This window comes from Prenolepis imparis, unplaced genomic scaffold, assembly GCF_030444845.1.
Source record: "Prenolepis imparis isolate NDT839.2.m4 unplaced genomic scaffold, iyPreImpa1.0 SCAF_12, whole genome shotgun sequence".
NCBI classification, from domain to species: domain Eukaryota; kingdom Metazoa; phylum Arthropoda; class Insecta; order Hymenoptera; family Formicidae; genus Prenolepis; species Prenolepis imparis.
The window spans coordinates 4,791,894-4,809,913 of NW_028141170.1; the positions used below are offsets into that span (position 1 = coordinate 4,791,894).

The 18,020-nt window shown below is 30.8% G+C and overlaps 6 protein-coding genes and 1 long non-coding RNA gene across 10 annotated transcripts; 4 read left to right on the forward strand and 3 right to left on the reverse strand.

Annotated features, from left to right (window-relative positions):
* Positions 1 to 269: 269 nt before the first annotated feature.
* LOC145943506 (mitochondrial intermediate peptidase) lies at positions 270 to 4,487 on the reverse strand. Its single transcript, XM_083051072.1, has 10 exons — positions 4,110 to 4,487; positions 3,671 to 3,933; positions 3,120 to 3,306; positions 2,982 to 3,061; positions 2,667 to 2,855; positions 2,443 to 2,584; positions 1,936 to 2,274; positions 1,496 to 1,717; positions 1,138 to 1,368; positions 270 to 771 (listed from the first exon to the last, which is right to left on the reverse strand). The coding sequence occupies exons 1-10, from the start codon at positions 4,248 to 4,250 to the stop codon at positions 457 to 459; spliced, it is 2,109 nt and encodes a 702-aa protein (XP_082907198.1). The 5' UTR covers positions 4,251 to 4,487; the 3' UTR covers positions 270 to 456.
* Positions 4,488 to 4,665: 178 nt separating this feature from the next.
* Positions 4,666 to 6,793, forward strand: LOC145943507 (serine/threonine-protein phosphatase 2A activator). The gene is made up of 8 exons (XM_083051073.1): positions 4,666 to 5,029; positions 5,103 to 5,188; positions 5,351 to 5,554; positions 5,646 to 5,863; positions 5,969 to 6,093; positions 6,185 to 6,285; positions 6,387 to 6,494; positions 6,568 to 6,793. Exons 1-8 carry the CDS (start codon positions 4,987 to 4,989, stop codon positions 6,697 to 6,699), a joined length of 1,017 nt encoding a protein of 338 aa, XP_082907199.1. The 5' UTR covers positions 4,666 to 4,986; the 3' UTR covers positions 6,700 to 6,793.
* Positions 6,794 to 7,250: 457 nt separating this feature from the next.
* On the forward strand, positions 7,251 to 8,933 carry O-fut1 (O-fucosyltransferase 1). The gene is made up of 5 exons (XM_083051524.1): positions 7,251 to 7,660; positions 7,757 to 7,880; positions 7,945 to 8,315; positions 8,410 to 8,646; positions 8,736 to 8,933. The coding sequence occupies exons 1-5, from the start codon at positions 7,442 to 7,444 to the stop codon at positions 8,931 to 8,933; spliced, it is 1,149 nt and encodes a 382-aa protein (XP_082907650.1). The 5' UTR covers positions 7,251 to 7,441.
* Positions 8,934 to 9,225: 292 nt separating this feature from the next.
* Positions 9,226 to 12,647, reverse strand: LOC145943727 (carnitine O-acetyltransferase-like). 3 transcript variants are annotated; one of them, XM_083051521.1, is made up of 13 exons: positions 12,485 to 12,647; positions 12,021 to 12,099; positions 11,822 to 11,952; positions 11,607 to 11,742; positions 11,351 to 11,523; positions 11,122 to 11,275; positions 10,895 to 11,060; positions 10,602 to 10,789; positions 10,380 to 10,480; positions 10,186 to 10,311; positions 9,779 to 10,106; positions 9,545 to 9,682; positions 9,226 to 9,423 (listed from the first exon to the last, which is right to left on the reverse strand). In XM_083051521.1, exons 1-13 carry the CDS (start codon positions 12,490 to 12,492, stop codon positions 9,226 to 9,228), a joined length of 1,926 nt encoding a protein of 641 aa, XP_082907647.1. In that variant the 5' UTR covers positions 12,493 to 12,647. The 3 variants fall into 3 exon arrangements, with proteins under 3 accessions (XP_082907647.1, XP_082907649.1, XP_082907648.1); XM_083051523.1 differs by lacking the exon at positions 12,485 to 12,647 and adding an exon at positions 12,314 to 12,364; XM_083051522.1 differs by lacking the exon at positions 12,485 to 12,647 and adding an exon at positions 12,207 to 12,314.
* A 624-nt stretch (positions 12,648 to 13,271) lies between these two features.
* On the forward strand, positions 13,272 to 15,525 carry Dctn2-p50 (dynactin subunit 2). Its single transcript, XM_083051751.1, has 9 exons — positions 13,272 to 13,460; positions 13,559 to 13,630; positions 13,708 to 13,847; positions 13,910 to 14,021; positions 14,102 to 14,256; positions 14,335 to 14,575; positions 14,638 to 14,814; positions 14,932 to 15,034; positions 15,105 to 15,525. Exons 1-9 carry the CDS (start codon positions 13,425 to 13,427, stop codon positions 15,281 to 15,283), a joined length of 1,215 nt encoding a protein of 404 aa, XP_082907877.1. The 5' UTR covers positions 13,272 to 13,424; the 3' UTR covers positions 15,284 to 15,525.
* Positions 15,526 to 15,783: 258 nt separating this feature from the next.
* Rpl27 (ribosomal protein L27) lies at positions 15,784 to 17,060 on the reverse strand. 2 transcript variants are annotated; one of them, XM_083052483.1, is made up of 4 exons: positions 16,986 to 17,060; positions 16,213 to 16,445; positions 15,956 to 16,092; positions 15,784 to 15,873 (listed from the first exon to the last, which is right to left on the reverse strand). In XM_083052483.1, the coding sequence occupies exons 2-4, from the start codon at positions 16,429 to 16,431 to the stop codon at positions 15,825 to 15,827; spliced, it is 405 nt and encodes a 134-aa protein (XP_082908609.1). In that variant the 5' UTR covers positions 16,432 to 16,445; positions 16,986 to 17,060; the 3' UTR covers positions 15,784 to 15,824. The 2 variants fall into 2 exon arrangements, with proteins under 2 accessions (XP_082908609.1, XP_082908610.1); XM_083052484.1 differs by having other exon boundaries at positions 16,933 to 17,009.
* On the forward strand, positions 16,325 to 17,482 carry LOC145944244 (uncharacterized). Its single transcript, XR_014426640.1, has 3 exons — positions 16,325 to 16,465; positions 16,626 to 16,799; positions 16,903 to 17,482. It is a non-coding gene; the product is annotated as an uncharacterized LOC145944244 (long non-coding RNA).
* Positions 17,483 to 18,020: the final 538 nt, after the last annotated feature.

The following is an 18,020-nucleotide window of genomic DNA, read 5'->3' on the forward strand; positions in this document are numbered from 1 at the left end:
TATACAGAGTTTCATTTCTCTACTATATTATTTTTTAATAATTTTGATATTGGAGATAATTTGTGATCGACTCCTAATAAAGAATCAAATTAAATCAGTCTTAAGAAAAAGAGGAAATATATAAATGACAGAATGTATTCTTCTAATTTAAGTAGATTTTACATTAACATTAAATTTTAATTATAAAGACTTAATTATAATGTTGAAAGTTACTTGTAGTAAATAATAACTTTGTGATGAAGAAAAATCAATTAATCGTATTTTAAAATTTGTCATTAAAACGTAGGATATGCAGCTATTTAGAAACAATCTATGTTGTACGTTTTATTCATTCTTTTTTTGTTATAAAAATGTATTCTATACATTCTATTTTGAGGAGTTTATTATACAAAATTGTACAACACATGTGCAAAATATCACATCTGCTACAAACTACAAATTCTGCTATATTACAAGTTATGAAAATTTTATACCGTTACGTTGTTTTATGGTTTCCACATGTAAATTCTTCATATCTACTTCGTTGATTAACGATTTTGCAAATGTAGCAGCAGTAGCTTCCTTGTTCAAGAAATCCGACACTAATTGCGATGCCGGTTTACCGCCTCCATGTGCTAAGCATTCTTTCCGATAACGATTACCTGCTGATCGGCAGAAGGGATCGTTATGGAAGTATGTTTGCCAAATCCAGGCAGCGATCGCACGAGATATTAGATAGGAGTAATATTTCGCACCGTATCCGACCAAATGAGAAAATCTCAATTGCCACGCCTGTAAATATAATATATTAATTATAGTATTGAAAATTATAGAATCTAATTAATTGTGCCAACTAAAAATCCAAATTTAAATCGTTCTATTATTTAATCGCAAAATTTACTCTAGTTTTTTGACCAAGATCTTAAATAAATTAGTTGATAAATTAATTTACTATATCATAATAATAATAATTTAATATAATCATTTAATTATTTAATATGTCATATAAAAGAGATTATTCACAAAAAAAACAAATATTTCTTTTGTATCTTTTTATAAGACTTAATATTTTTATAATTATATCTACTTTTTTTGTAAATACAACTTTAGATTGTTTCATAAAGTCAATAGAGAAAACACACAGATTAAAATACATACTGTATTTTCCACATATGGAAGACCATAATATTCCTTTTGTACATCCGCTAAAATCTTGCTAGTGGATTGTGTTATTTTACCACTATGATACACCTGATCCAGCATACTATAGAATACTTGATTCTGTAATTCAGAGGCGCAGAAAATGTTTTTTGAAGCGCACAGTTTGTGCAATAAATTTTCCGGCATTGGTTCTTGAGTTTGAAAATGTTTTGCAAATTTTGATACAACCTGTAATTGTGCATATCAATTAAAACATATTATGTTTAAGTACCAGCAAACTTATATACACTAATTTCAAGTGCAATTTATATTATTTATAAAATATCTATATTGTATATTTTATTGTATTTTTTACCCTAGGATCACTTGCAAAATACTCCATCAGGACACTCGGTACTTCTGCGAAATCTGTGCTGCATCTAGTACCAGTAACGTGCTGATATTTCGTTCGCCCGAGCATAGAATGCAAAGCGTGGCCCATTTCATGAAACAGATTGTCCACAGATGATGGACTTAATAAACACGGATTTGACCAACGTGGATGCGGTAATGAAAGCATAAGTACAACTATAGGATTCTAAAAGCAAAACGGATACTATGATAAAATCAAAATTTCTGCAATTATATGTAATTTCACAAATATATATATATTTAAATTATTAACAATATATTTAGTTACTAATAATAATAATAATAATTATATATATATGTATATACACTGATATATATATGAATATAAATATGTATATACATTTATGATTATGTATATATATGAATATGTATATATAAATTTACCTGATAAGAACCATCTGGCAGTTGCTTTCCACCTTGAATTGTAAAATGACAGTCTTGATTAGGCTTCCCTACTCTTTCATAGAAATCACAATAGATATAACCCAAGATTCCTTCTTTTTCATCTGTTACAGCTAATTTATGAATATTATTCGCCCACACTTCTCCGGATAACACTGGGACGGATTCAAGCTTAACTCCATACAACGATTGTGTAAGGATATTTAAACCCTCCATACAAGCACCAAGGGAAAAGTATGGAGCAAATTCAGTGGAAGAGGTATTTAACCAAGTTTTCTTTGCTTTTGCCATGAAGTAGGCAGTATCCCATGGCATCAATTTCTGTTTAATAATTCAAATAAATAAATAATTTTACAATTGTGAAATATATATCACGTAAAGATAATATTTTGACTGCTAGATTTATATGTTTCGATAGTTATATGAATAGTATTATCATAGTAAAAAGAATTATAAATATATAAAAGTAGATTAAAGATGAATACAAACTTGTTTCAGATGCGATTCAGTATCTTTCATCTTTTGCATTTCTTGAAAATCTTGTGTTGCTTTAGACTGCAAATTATCATTCAGTATATTAAGAAATTCCTTCACTACAATAGGCGATTCGACCGTACTTCCTTTCACAGCTCTATAAAATAATAATATAATAAAATAATAATTTTTAATCTATGCTTATTCAATTGTATTTTCTTTTTATTCATTCATATTACCTGTGTGCATATGATGGAAATCCACAAGATTCTGCGAGTAGGTGTCTGGAGCTCAAAAGTTCGTGTAATAGATAATTTTGCTCTTTATCCGGGAACAGGAACAATTTATACGTCGCTTCACGAACAGCAGTGTTGGAGGAGTCTGTGTAAAATCCTTGCACTAATATCTGACCGTTGTCCGTCACAAAACTGTGAAACGTATCCGATATCAACGAGGTACCTTTCTAAAGCTTATACCTTTGAAAAGTTTTAAACAAAACAATAAAATTGTTTTAACGCAGCAAGGCGAGTAATCGATTAAAATACCGCACTTACTATTGCCTAATAACATCGGATAATGCGTCGGCATTAACCGACCTCGGAGTGACAGCACCAGCCATAAATCTTTGACCCACCTGAAAAAAAGCACATATGAGTATATGGTGATTAAAGATATCGTTAAATAATACTTACTTGTAAAATATAATCGTTTAGCTCTACTACTTGTCTCCTTTGCCTTTCTGGTAAGTGTATACCACATTGTTCGAAATCAAATAAGAATAATTTAGTTACATGATTGTCTATATCGGATGTCACTTGAGTATCACCATTATTTGCCACTTGTTTTAACATATCATACAGCTCACGATGTGTGTTTAATCTGTTAAATATTGATTGTGAATTAATAAACATAATTGACAATCCATAAATCAAACATACTAATGGTCTCTCAATAATATTTATTTAAAATTAAAATTATTGAATGCTTTTTTATTATATACTCTTATTACTTAAAAATTGTTCTAATGAAAATAAGAGAATATACAGTTCAATAGAAGAAAAACTTCTATAACAGAAAATTACCACATACAAAATGTATAAAATATAAATTATTAACATAAGAGAAAAAAAATTGTTTAATTCTACAAATGATATGATAAAGAAACATTCAAAATGAAGGTAGCTGCTATATAATACTTAAATGTATAATTAGTAAATTTATTGTATATTAAAAGTAAATTTACTTTTCGACTACACCACTGATAGTTATACAAGCATCTTCGGCAGCTCGGACATACTGTTGATCAGGATGTGCGACTCTAATAAACTCAGCCATATCTGCTACTTTACATAGTGTATTAGATAATTCATCAAATATTTCCACCATTTTTCTCTTCCTGTTCTTGTTTATAGCTTCATCAATAAGAACATTAACATGTGTTAATGCACGACTTTTCAATATATCAAAACCATTTTCAACTTTTAACTCCGGAATACCAAATAGTCCCTTTAAGAAATTTTTAAACGATAAAATATATGTTATAAAATGTGATATAAAAATATTAAGTCATTTATCTATGCATTTTATATATTCTGTTTAAATATTATAATAGTGTTGATTGAAAAAAATCACTTTTGCATTAATTTGATCTCGATAATCACAGTTGAACGACATACACTTACCGTTTCTTTCTTCAATATATTCACCGAGTGATTTTCATCATTAATAGCTGAATTAAATGCTGTGGCAAGATGCGACCACGTGTTCAATCTTCTGCCACTTCGTACATTTCGAAAAACTTGTCTCTCAAATGTTCGTAGCATCTTTCAGAAATGTGAAAGTTATATGAACAGACAAGTAGTCATTTACACATCCAGATATTAACATATACAATCTGTATGCAACTATTATTTCGTGTAGCTCTAAATAGAAAAAAATAGAAACAAGATAATTTGCAATAATTAAAACTGTCTATATTTATAAATATTTGTAATATCTCTTCTGTTCACAAATTAGAATGTACAGAGGAAATTTTCCAACAAAACATGCACGTAAACACTCTCATGTATACTGAAGTCTTTCCTATACCATATACCATCCTATATATAGAGAAAATCGGAGTCAGATTTATTGACCAATCAGCTGACAAGCTGCTTTGCTCTGATTGGTCAATCCGCAAATGTCAACGAGATAATCCCAATCGCAGCCCACAATCTGTAAATCTGTAGTGTAATACAGCCTTTACATTTGACAATTTCGTTGCAAAGTTATGAATGACATATCGTCTGACTGCGTAGTTTACTTATTTACAATATATACGAAATAAGAAGTAATTCTCTGTCTCATAAACAGAGAGAATATATATATTTTCGCCCACATTATTCCCGTTATAATACCGCGAAGTAAATACTTTATTTCGTGTTAGGTGTTAGGTTAGCCGGTATTTAGCACAGAGCGTGAAAACGAAAAATACTTTCAGTGATGAAAAAAATACTCTGTTTTGCTTTTTAATAAAATTATTATAGTAAATTACAGCCAAATCTTTATTAAGTATTCATTATGGCAACACCAAAACTTCCTATGAAGGAAACACAATTATTACGTATGTATTATTATATTAAATGTAATTAATTTGAATTTTATAATATTAACAATATACATGTATTATTTTTTAGCTGATCAACATGAATTTGTTGTGCCAAAAAAACATATCAAGATACCGACTGATATGGCAGCTTGGCAAAAATCTGAAGCATACTTTGTAAGATAATTTCTGCATTTATTTATTGTAATTTTATATTTAACAATATTATATAATAACTAGAATAATTTATACCTATAAAGAATATTTTTAATTGCAATAGTCTTACATAAACATTTATACTTTTTTTATATATTCATATAATGAAATTTTTACTTGTAGGAATATTTGGGATTTATTTTAACATTGAATGAAGCTGTTCAAGGCAAAGCTTTGGATGCAGAGTGTCCACAATCTCTTTTAGTGAACAATGTTGTACAAATGTTAAACAAATTTGATGAATGGATAACAGAAATTCCACCCACTGAACAGCCCCAACGATTTGGTAATAAATCATTTCGTACATGGCATGAAAGACTACAGCAGGTGTGGTATTGGTGCTTTATTTAAAAATTATTAAGATTTAAAGTTTAACTTAAAGTAATTTTAATTTGACTGATTTTTTTTTTTATTACAGAATGCAGTAGAGGAATTGAAACAAGTGTTGCCAAAAGAATTACATCGTGCAATCATAGAGATAATTCAATATTTATGTGAGAGCTTTGGAAATCCTACTCGTATAGACTATGGAACAGGCCATGAAATGGCTTTTCTCATGTTTCTCTGCTGCATGTTTAAGATAGGCGCATTTAAAAATGATGATAAAGCTGCTGTTGTGATAAAAGTATTTAATAGGTATTTTAATTTTTAGTAATTTGGTTTGTTATACAATTTTATTTTTAATTTTATTTTTTGGGTTAAATTATTTAGTTATTTAAATCTTTTTTCTATATATTAAAGGTATCTTGAATTGGTACGTAAACTTCAGTTGACGTATCGTATGGAACCAGCAGGTAGCCATGGTGTTTGGAGTTTAGATGATTATCAATTTATACCCTTCGTATGGGGAAGTGCTCAGCTTATTGGTATTAATCTTTCAATATAATATAGTAATAAAATTTGTAGAAAACTACAAAATTTAACTTTTAATGTATTTTATGTAATGTAATATTTTAGGACATTCTCGGATAGAACCCCGTCATTTTGTAGATCAAGGTATCGTAGAAGCTTACAGCAAGAAATACATGTTCCTTGGCTGCATTGAATTTATTTCAAAGGTAGAGATTTCGTACAAAGATATACAATACTGTGTTATTATTGATATACATTATCTGCAAAAATTAAAAAACTATATTTTAACATTTGTTTGTTTCGTTAGGTGAAAATAGGACCTTTTGCAGAACATTCGAATCAATTGTGGAACGTTAGCGCAGTATCCTCATGGCCGAAAGTAAACAGTGGTCTTATCAAAATGTATAAAGCAGAGGTAATTCAATAAAATAATCACATATCAGATTCTAGGAGAGAAAAAAAAATAAATTATCGTTTTTGCTTCTCAGGTGTTGGCAAAATTTCCTGTTATTCAACACGTCTTCTTTGGCTCCTTGTTACCATTAACACCAATGAATACTCCCCCAAACTGCAGAGGAGCTAGTCTCAATGTATCATCATCACCATCAGCAACAACCTAATGCAAAACATAATGACATACATATTAAATATGTTTATTGTGTGTGTGGATCGTTTTATTCCCACTACTTATAATAAAATTATACATTATTCTTACACATTTCAATATCCTATTCTACAGTACTTTTACTAGCTTAGAATATGTTTATTTAACTTGTTAGAAATTCGTGCATTCATAATTATATAAAAGACTATTTTTATACAATTGCGAGTGTACAACGTGATAGATAATATAAAAGTTATGTTATTGATACAAATTTATTTAGGAGATATTGCATTTAATTAGAATATTGTAGGCATAAAATAATGGATAATTTTGTAAGCATTTCCTCTCAATAAAAACTTTGTATTATGCAAAAATATAAATTTAAACTCACAAGAGTGGAGTTTTTTTTTTTTTTTTTTATATATATATATATATATATAATTAGGCAAGAAACACTCAAATGTCAAACGCTAGAAAGCTCTTTCTTTATTTTCTAATGATGCTCCAGTTCTTATATATTTTTAATCAATGCTTGTTTCCGTAGAAACCAGCTGTTGTCGGACCGGGTTTATCGCGCAAGCGTCACAACGGCACTGATGGAAAGTGGAAAAAATGTGCCTGAGAACAATCGTTTTATTTATCGTTTTACATTAATACTCCTGTTTCTGTGACAGGAACGTGCAAAAAATATTCCAAGTTTCATATTGAAATTATATGTATTTTATAGAAAGTTAAGAGTATTATATTTATTCATCACGATGCTGAGAACATCAATTTTTATGTTATTTTTGATGCATGTCGCCTGTTGTCAAGATATTGACATTGACAGAAACGGCTATATCGCTTATTGTCCCTGTATGGGACGTTTCGGCAATCAAGCGGATCATTTTTTAGGAGCCTTAGGATTTGCCAAAGCTTTGAATCGTACTCTATTGTTACCAGCATGGGTCGAATATCGTACAGGAGAACCGAGATCTGTAAATGACATTTTTTTATAACATTTATTAATAATTTATATTTATTACTAATTTATTAATATTGCCCGATATATAAAAATCCAATTTTATTTCTAGATACAAGAACCTTTTGATAGCTATTTTAACATTTCACAAGTACAAAACTGCCACAAAGCATTATTGATGGAGGACTTTATGAGGGACATTGCACCAACAATGTGGCCACCTGAGGAAAGAGTATGTAAGTTCTAAATATTAATTTACATAAAAGAATAAACTTTTCATGTCTCTAATTTTTCCCTTAGCTTTTTGTTATTCGTCCCGTACAGGAAGTGAGGGAGAGTCCTGCAATGCAAAACAAGGAAATCCATTTGGTCCTTTTTGGGACACATATAATGTAGATTTCGTTCAATCAGAGTTTTACGGTCCGCTTTATTACGACATGTACCATACTGACATGAAGGTGCAATGGCGAAAACGCTACCCAGCCGCGACTTGGCCGGTGCTAGCATTCACAGGTGCACCCGGCAGTTTTCCGGTACAATTCGAGAACAAGCATTTACATAAATGTCTCAATTGGAATAACGATATGCTTGATGAAGCAAAGGCGTTTATAAAGGAAAAATTGCCAAAAGGTGCATTTGTTGGCATACATTTGCGGAATGGAATTGATTGGGTAATTGTGCTTATTATACTTATTAAATGTTAATGTAAAGAGTACAAATTTAATCATACTAAAGAATAATATCTTTCTGTTATGTTTTCTTCAGGTACGCGCCTGCGAACATATATCATTCACGCCGAATCTCTTCGCCGCACCTCAGTGCCTTGGATATCGCAACGAACGTGGTAAAGCAACCATGTCTATGTGCCTACCATCGTTAGATTTAATAGTACGTCATCTGAAACGTGTCATTCGCAATGGCAATGATATCAAATCGGTATTTGTGGCATCTGACAGTAATCACATGCTAGATAAACTTGGAGAAGCTTTGGCACGTATGAAGGTAAGCTTATATGTTTATCACATTATTATCATGTTGCTATTAATATTATTAATAATATCTTTTCACATTATCGTCTCTATAATTTGTAGATACCAGTATTTCGACAAGAACCGCCGGCATCACCTCATTTGGATTTAGCAATTCTCGGAAGGGCCAATTATTTCATAGGAAATTGTATCTCTTCCTTCTCAGCTTTCGTAGCCAGAGAAAGAGAAGTCAAGGGATATCCGACATTCTTCTGGGGTTTTCCTAACGAAAGATCTTCTACATTTCATTCAGAATTGTGATTTTGGTAATTTTTTATAATTTTATATATTATATAATAAATTAGTAATTAACATTGACACTTTGGAAAAAATACAATCATAATACATACAGAGTAAGCCAGATCAAGCAGAGCGATATTCCGCGAAGTATTTTCAGTCTGTGATACAAATTTTTCCATAAAAAAAGTATAGAAAACACGAATCTGATTTACAAGGCACTCTATTTTACTCGCACTCATATAGATATTGCATATAAAAATATGAATCTTGACTGAACATCCATTGCAGTAAAACTGCATATGTTCTTACAATGTTACTCGCTTCCTATGTCTCGCATGTTGGACAGCGTCTCTTGTAAAACGTGAGCAAAATCCTTCGTGTTAGTCTTTTCGCAAGATCTAAACGAGGAACAGGCGAATAGAATATCTTTTGCTCGTGGATTGTAACAGCAACCGTAACCGTCGGGAACAACCGGTCCATAGCACATAAAAGAGGCTGAAGTATATGGTACCTTTGCATAAGGAAAATAAAATTAATTTGCATTAATTTTCATGCCTTTGATTTTTTTATTAAAATATCTAAATATTTTAGCTCCTCACATACACGTATTTTAAAAACTGGTTCTGAATTACCTGACTCGATGTTAAATTGAAATATGTACTTTTGGTATAACCGATATCCTTATACAATTCTGGAAGCTCCATTCCTTCACTCTGCGCTATCATTTTTAAGCCAAATAAATGTCGATCGACACCTTGGCCTAACGCAGCCTGTGCAAAAGAAACCGTAGACTTTAATTTATGCGTCAAATTATTAAAACATTGATTAAAGATATTCTATAATTTAAGCAAAGAAATATATCTCACTTGTCCAGCTATATTTTTGTGAGCGTCTATAGCTCTGACCATTGCTTCTTTCTTTTGTGCTTTGGTTTTGCAGCCAGCGTCGTAGAGCATCATTTCTGCAAATTCGACAGACTCGGTACTAGTGGATCTGATGCATTCGGTTCTGGCATTAATAAATCTTCGTAATGCCGCGCTTTCGTAATGCGCTGGCGCTTTTCCTTGCAAGTTGTAGAAGGTCACTTGCATCGCGATCTGGATAAAACTGTCGGGACTCAGTTTAATTGCTTTTATCGCGTCCGCACCGAACTTATCGAATGTAAAACATTCCATGTCTATATCCTCTGAAAGTCTGAAAAGATCATCATATTTATAATATTTTTGATGATACTCTAGTGTAATATATAATCTTATAGATATAATCGACCTACTTGTCTACTGCATCAGTAGCTTTCTCGATTGCATTCTCTATAACATTGTTAGTTTCGAATTTTAAGAGCTCTGCTCTAGGGAAATCTTTAGAATCTTCGCTCTTTGCGCTACTTTCTCTTGCTGCTCTGAAAATAAGTGAAAAATTTTATTTATATTACGAGGAGAGGTGGATTACTTAATGATTATTATTTACATGTATTTTAATATGTAATCGTGAAGAACAGCAACTGGAACACCCTCACATGGGCTGTGTTCATATTCCATACCAATGTAACCATCCGTAGATACTATATACTGCAAAATAATGACCTTTGTTTATTTCAACATTGAGATATGATTTCAAATATCTTATCAATTTTAAATTACATTTTATTTTCAATTTAAAATTAATATTTATCAGTCAGAGATACTTCACCTGTACAGTTTTATCATGCCACCTGTTGCCTGCATTTAAACAGCTATTGAAGCCTGTCAAAGTCTGAACTGCTCTAACTGAAGCATTATTTTTTTCCTTAAAAGCGTCTTTAGGTATATTTTTGTCCAGGCACAGTATAAATAAGGACGTTTCTATATCCTTGATTATACTTCTGTTATTATCCAATTCTAAAAACATACAAAATAATAGATAACAATAGATGATAATTATAAACGAAATTATATACAGAAAGAAAGTTTGTTGCAAAGTTGTAAAAGTGAATTGAAATAAACCTAAAAGTAAACTATGATCCGTTGCCCAAGTATCTCTGTCATTTCCAGTTAAAATCCCTACAGGCTTTCCTGGTGTACATGAACGATCTGCGATATCTTTTATAGCAGTCACGAGTTTATCCTCACTTAAAATGCCATTTTTGTCGACAACGTAAAGTTTAAAAAACTGTAATATAAAATAAAATGTATTCAAGTATATCTTTTTCCATTTAAATAATTATACTCACGTGATTATTGCTTATAATAATTATGTGTTTGGCCTCGTCTGTGTGCAACAGTTTGTCGATAATTTTGTTGGGTTGCCTATGCGTGCCAAGTATCATGCCATAAGGCTGCATGTCAAGTGGATCATTGCGAACCATTTCTTGTTTCATCTTTCCACTGCAATGTCATAATTATAGTTAAGTATATAAAGAAAAAGACACAAAAGAATATTATAAGCTATATAAAACTTGCCTCTTGACCATTTCATTGTAATTACATACTCCAGCAATGAGACGTGCCGCAAATGGATATATATCGTCTGGTCTGTTGAAAGTAATTGGTGGTCCAACAGTTCCAGGACTAGAATGTATAATAACAGGATAACGATATCCCAAGTATGCAACTTGCAACCACCAGTCTTTCATCTAAAAATGAATAAACAATGAGTGATATATTATTTATCTAACTGATATATTAACTGATTAAAATGTATATATGCAACAAGTACCCAGTTATCAGTGCTTTGATATTTCTCCAATAATTTAGCATGTAATTTAAGTCCTACACCAGTGTTGCTTATAAATTCATTTACAATCCTTTCTGTATTTTTATGTTCTTCATCAGTCAACAATGGTTTTAAAGACCTATAAAGTATAAATAATTTATTCAAGCTAAACATATAATTATTTATTGATATATATATTTAAAAAAATAGACATGTACCTCAAATAACGTTCTGCAGTTTGCTTGAGATCAGGAACAGGTTGCTTGGGGAGTGGTTGTTTATTTAGATTTAAGATTGTTATTGATGGTCCACGAGAAATTGATGGTATTCTACGCAGTTCATTGTAGACCTGTCGATTCAATCAACTTTATTGAGTTTTTAGGTCTATATGAAAAATTGATAATTATATGTACTTACTGTATATTTTGACACGTTAGATAATACTTTGTACATAGTTGGTTTCTCTAAAAAACTTGAGGCTAATCCCACTGTAACGCTAGAGAAATAAAAATTGATAATATTTTTAAAGATGAACGAAAATGAGAAATAAATAATAATATAAAACGGATATTAAACGAGTTGAATGTTTAATGTAGCACACACTATTTGCAAAATAGGTCTCTCGGTCAAAAGTTTCAAAAATATCTCTGCAGAGAGACGTCACCCACATACGTGCCTAAATACGCGCGTTAATCAATTGACAACCCTACCATCATCTTATATTACATCAAATTGTTACAGGATACACATTGTGTGTGTGTACGCGATGGACATTGAACCCATCATATAATTGGAATCATCATATATTATATATTGTATATATAGCGTATCATCTGGCGAACTTGATTAAGAATAAATAAGTAGAACAAATATATACATACGCATCCATATGGTCGAAAAGAAAATTCTGTTCTGCTCTAACAAACGAAGCAATATAATTAATGCACAAACTCGTTAAAACCAATGAAAACTCGATCTAGAAAGCAGGAGCAGAAATGTCATGTACATACTTTTATTTATCTTTTGTGTGTGAGAATACACATATGTATGTGCATACACAAGATTTCTCCAGTCACGTTTGATAAAAAGCACTATTATGCATTCCAAATTACGATATCGACAGATTTAAGAATGTAATTAGAAAACAAAAGTTATTAATTTTTTAAAATTATTTTTAGCAAAGTTATTTAAATATATATTTTTTAATTAAAGAATATATACATAATTATTAAATTCTAATTGCTTGAAAAGTGAGACACACATCCTGTATTTTATACATATACATACATATATATACAATATTTAATATATAAATATACATATTTAATAATGTAATATATATATATATATATATATATATATATTATATATGTAATATAAGCATTAATTTTTAATGATTAAGATTCTTTGATAAGTTTGGAATCGGTTTTTCTATAACAAACATGTCAAATGAGAAAATCATTTATATCGTAGCTTTCTAATCTTTGGCATTATATCACCGATGGACATTTGAATTTTTTCTTTTTCGCGCGCTTTTCTATTTAGTTCTATAAACAACCCTAGGAAATCTTTCAAATCAAAAATCTCTACTTGTCGCGATACAGTAACTTCCCTAGTTGCCGGAGATGGCGTCGTTGTTTTTATCTCTTTGGAATTGATAATCTATGTTTTTAGATTGTTCCAAGTTCCAAGTGTTCTACATCGGTGATCGGTGTTGATTTCAGTCATCGGTGTCAAAGACGATACTTTATTACAGTTTTGATATATATTACAGTTTCGCAACATTTTTGAGCAATTTACAGGATAATCGCACAATAAAAAATGGCAGATCCTAAATACGCCGATTTACCTGGAATTGTAAGTGCTTTTTACATTCTTGTCTACTTGTCATATTTTAATGTCATTCGTATTATGTATCACTGATGTGAGAGTGAATACAATTTCTACATTTTTAGGCATACGATCAGCTTGATGTCTACGAAACGAGCGATTTGCCAGAATCAGAGCAAATGCGAATGTACTGTGAGGTAAGTTACATCTACTATATCTGCATTGCATATATTTTAATATTCAGTCTATTAATTGATAATTGATTTTTATTCAGAATGAACCCGATAGCTCTTGTGTGGAGCAGTTACACATCAGTGCTAAAGAAGCATTTAATAAATTTAAGGGCAAACAAATTGTTGGAAAACCTGTTGATTTCTCAGATCGTATGTCTAACAAGCCGCGGACAGGATATAAGTAATCACTAATGAAATTAATAAAATTTCATATATAGAACGATATATAAGAGAAATTTTCAGATTCGGAGACTGGGAACTTGTTAGTGAAGGTGAGAAAGAAACTCCTCTTCAAAAATACCAGCGACTGCAGTGTGAAGTTAAGGAATTGTATGAAGAAATTAATGAATTGAAGGTATATTGTTGTGACGTTGTCGATATAAGATGCTAAAATTGTTTTATGGAATAATATATGTATATTGGTAATATGTGCAGGAAAAATCCAAGGATGAGGTAGAAATCAAATCTGCAAGTGAAATTATTTCTCAAGCACAACAGATAGAAAAACAGTTAATCTCTCTAAAACTGGAAGACTGTCTAGGACCTGATGTTGTTGCCAGTTTATCTGATCCACAAGGCACAATGTTTAAGTATGGCATTTTAAAGATTATAATTTATTATATATAGACATCTTCTTAAGTAACAAATAAATTATATTAATGTTTCAGGCAATTGATATCACAGATAGAATTATTTAAGCAAACCAACATGCCTTCATCTAAGCTATCATCAGAGGATAAGAAGGCAGATGAATCAGTTGATCATGGTGTTCTTAAATATCAGATGATGTATTTCCCAGAAAAAGCAAGAATGCAGGAAGCTGCTAGAGTCGCACAACTCGAACAAAGACTTTGCTGCCTAGAAAATCTCATAGGGACAAGTAACGATAAACTTTCTAAATTTTCACAGGTAGGATCACTTTTTAAACATACATGTTTCAAATAGATTTATGAATCCATTCTTTTTTACAGAATCTTAAATGCGAGGGGATAATGGAAACTGTACAACAACTAGAAGCAAAGACTTCATTGTTAGATGTTAATCAATTGGATACCATTGAAACAAGATTAGGCACTTTAATTTATCGAATGGATAGCATTGCACAGAAAAAAGCGGTAGCAGAACAAGATTCAGAGCAAGAGCAAAAGGTGATATATCATACAAATATTAGAATTAATAATTATTAAAAAATTCTAATATTAATATAAATAATTTATATTTTGCACACACATAATATTAATGTCTTGTGTGAATCCTTTTTATAGATCTCAGAGATGTATGAAATTATGAAGAAAACAGATGCTATAGCGCAAATATTACCACAAACGGTAGAAAGGTTATTGACATTGAGTGATATTCATCAACAAGGTAAAATTATTAACAAACATACAAATATGTATATAAAGAATATATTCTAAAAAAATGTATTGAATTTTAGCTGCTGCCTTCAGTAAATCTTTAATAAGATTAGAAGAACTGCAAGCAGAAATCTCATCTGGATTGGACAGTAACAAGTCTTTATTGAAAGGGGTGCAAGAAAGTTTTGCTTCTAATATGGAGGTTATAAAGAGTAATATAGCATTACTTGATGAACGTATTAAAAAACTTAAAAAGTGATCAAAATATTAAATCTAGTTACGAAAGTAAGTATTACTATACACTATATTGATACTGTTTTCTAAGATTACTTTATTTGGAGCTTTATATACTCCTATTATGTTATTATTTATTTTGTAAATTCTATTTCCTCTTTATATACACACGAATTATTTTGTTATTCTTACACATTTTGCAAGTGTAGTATTCAATTTCTAAAATATAGTTGCTAAAATAATGAGCCTACTAAAATTGTTTAGTATAATACACAAGCAAAAATATATATATAACTTCATATGTAAAGCATGCAAACTAAAATAAACTGGAACTTCAGTAAAAAAAGTTTCAAATTTTATTGAACACTATATATGAGCTGATTGTAGGTTATTATTATTAACTATTAAATAAGTTTTAAGCTAATTAAATTAAAAAGTAAATGAAGTAAATGATAATTAAAAATATAAAGGTTTGGTATACTTTTTACATAGGATTATGTATGTGATAGAAAAAATTGTGTTCACTTTTTTTTACATCGGTATATCAGACTTTTATTTAAAAACAATTAGAATCTTAACTTCTGGAAGAACCACTTGTTCTTACCATTTTTATACCTGGAAACAAAAAGCAAATTTAGATATATAATATCAATAAAGATATAATTTTGCAGTGACGATAGAATATTGAATTACATACCTCTCTTCAAATTTGACACGTGTCTGGAAACGAACCTTTTTGCGTTTCATTGGGTCTTTAAGATCTTTAGGAGCTACTTTATCCAATTGTAAATCTACCGTGTATCTCGTTGGCATTAAATGGTTGTAATTTAGAATCTAAAATATTTTATATAAATATAAAAAATTGTATAAAGATATGTCATTTTTCTGAGACATTAAAAGGTTCGAGATTTCATAGTTAAAAATTTATACAAGGAAAAAGAAACATAAATTTACCCTAACGAAAGCCTTGATTTTAGAGCGTTTATGCAACTTTCCCTTTCCCATCCTTTTGTGGACCTTGCGTGGATACCGGTCAATGCCTGCAACCATAGCATGTCCGTACTGTTTTTCTGCGGTTCCATCATCATAGTTGCGCATGACGATGGCTTTTCTTCCTGCGTACCGGCCGCTGAGGACCAGCACGACTTTCCCAGTCTTCATAATCTTCACCATCTTGGCGATGTATACTGAAAAGGAAACAAAGCATGTAAGTAATCGCAGAAAAAGGATTATAAACAATAAATTACGCATATGCCCTAACAATTTTCTCTGTACAATTTAATAAGTTTAACGTAGTATTATCTTTTTTTTTCTTTCCAAAGAAAATACTATCAAAAATATCTTTGCCAATGATGTAAACATTTCAGGCTCGAACGCAACACAATCACTCGTACTTCTACATCGAAAATCTGTAATTGTAAGAAAAGAAAAACGAAAAGCGTTACATCATTTTAGTACAACGTTATGAAAAGTAACATAATGACCGCAAAAGATTGACCGAAATCGAACGATCGGTTCTATTGACAAATGTCACGTTCATGGTTAGAGTTAACCTCAGTTTTGTTCGCCGATAAGTGTCTTCGAAAGACTCGAGGAACCGAATATCAGAGTACAAGTGAAGATCGCGTAACGCGTTAATTACAGATGCGGTACGAATGCAGCGATAAAAACTACCCAAATTCGCGATGGCTAAGGATTTAATTCACGATGTGACGAGCATCACGCACCTCGCAATTCGTCGTACCGGATAAAAGGAAGTTAACCCTACTTTCGCGGGATACCTTCACGAATCTCGATCGACAGATGTCGCCCTGTTCATATCCGGTAATCTCGGCGCACGCATACATTTGCTTCGGAGAGACATCCAACAAAAAGGTAACATATCTTTGGATATATGAGATAAAAATTAATAAATTTAATTATAAGTATAATGCTTTTTATTTTATTTTTAATTCTGTTATTGGTGACATATATCTTGCATTCTTTTAAGTAAGTATATGAACGCATAATGTATGTATGTCATCTTAACGGCTAACGAATGCAAAAAGATCTAAGCAGATATATTTTGGAAAAGAATTATAATTTTAAGAGCTACTTCGATCAAATTCCAATTAACTCGATTGATGATTAATTCAACTGCAATAGAATTGTCTGCAGCAAAATTTCTAACTTATTATTCTATTATTATTTGTCTTCTCTCTCTCTCTCTCTCTCTCTCTCTCTCTCTCTCTCTCTCTCTCTCTCTCTCTCTCTCTCTCTCTCTCTCTCTCTCTTCTCTCTCTTTTTTAAAAATGAACTACTGTACACTAATGCCCTCTTGATAAATATTGCGCGACTAAAGAATTTCGGAAGTACCTAGGTGAATTTTCATGGGTACGTATATATAATGCATGATCTGCATGACGTATATGGGAAAATAGACCAATCAAATGTGGAGGGAGGTTATATTATTTATTTGTTGCAGTATGATGGTCGCGCGATAGATTGACATTTCTGTGCACAATGAAAGTCTATCATCTAGATAATCTGTGTAATTCTCGCTTTATCAAAACCGTTACAAAATGGTTAATTTTTCTCGACCTGTGAGTATTAAGCATTTTTTATCCGATTTAGTGAGTACAATCTCTATCTTTCTATAATTTTTTCTTTAATATTTTGAACCCTTTTTTAACATTTTGTATCTTCGCATCAATACTACAATAAGATTTTATATATACATATATATATATATATATACATATATATATATATATATATATATA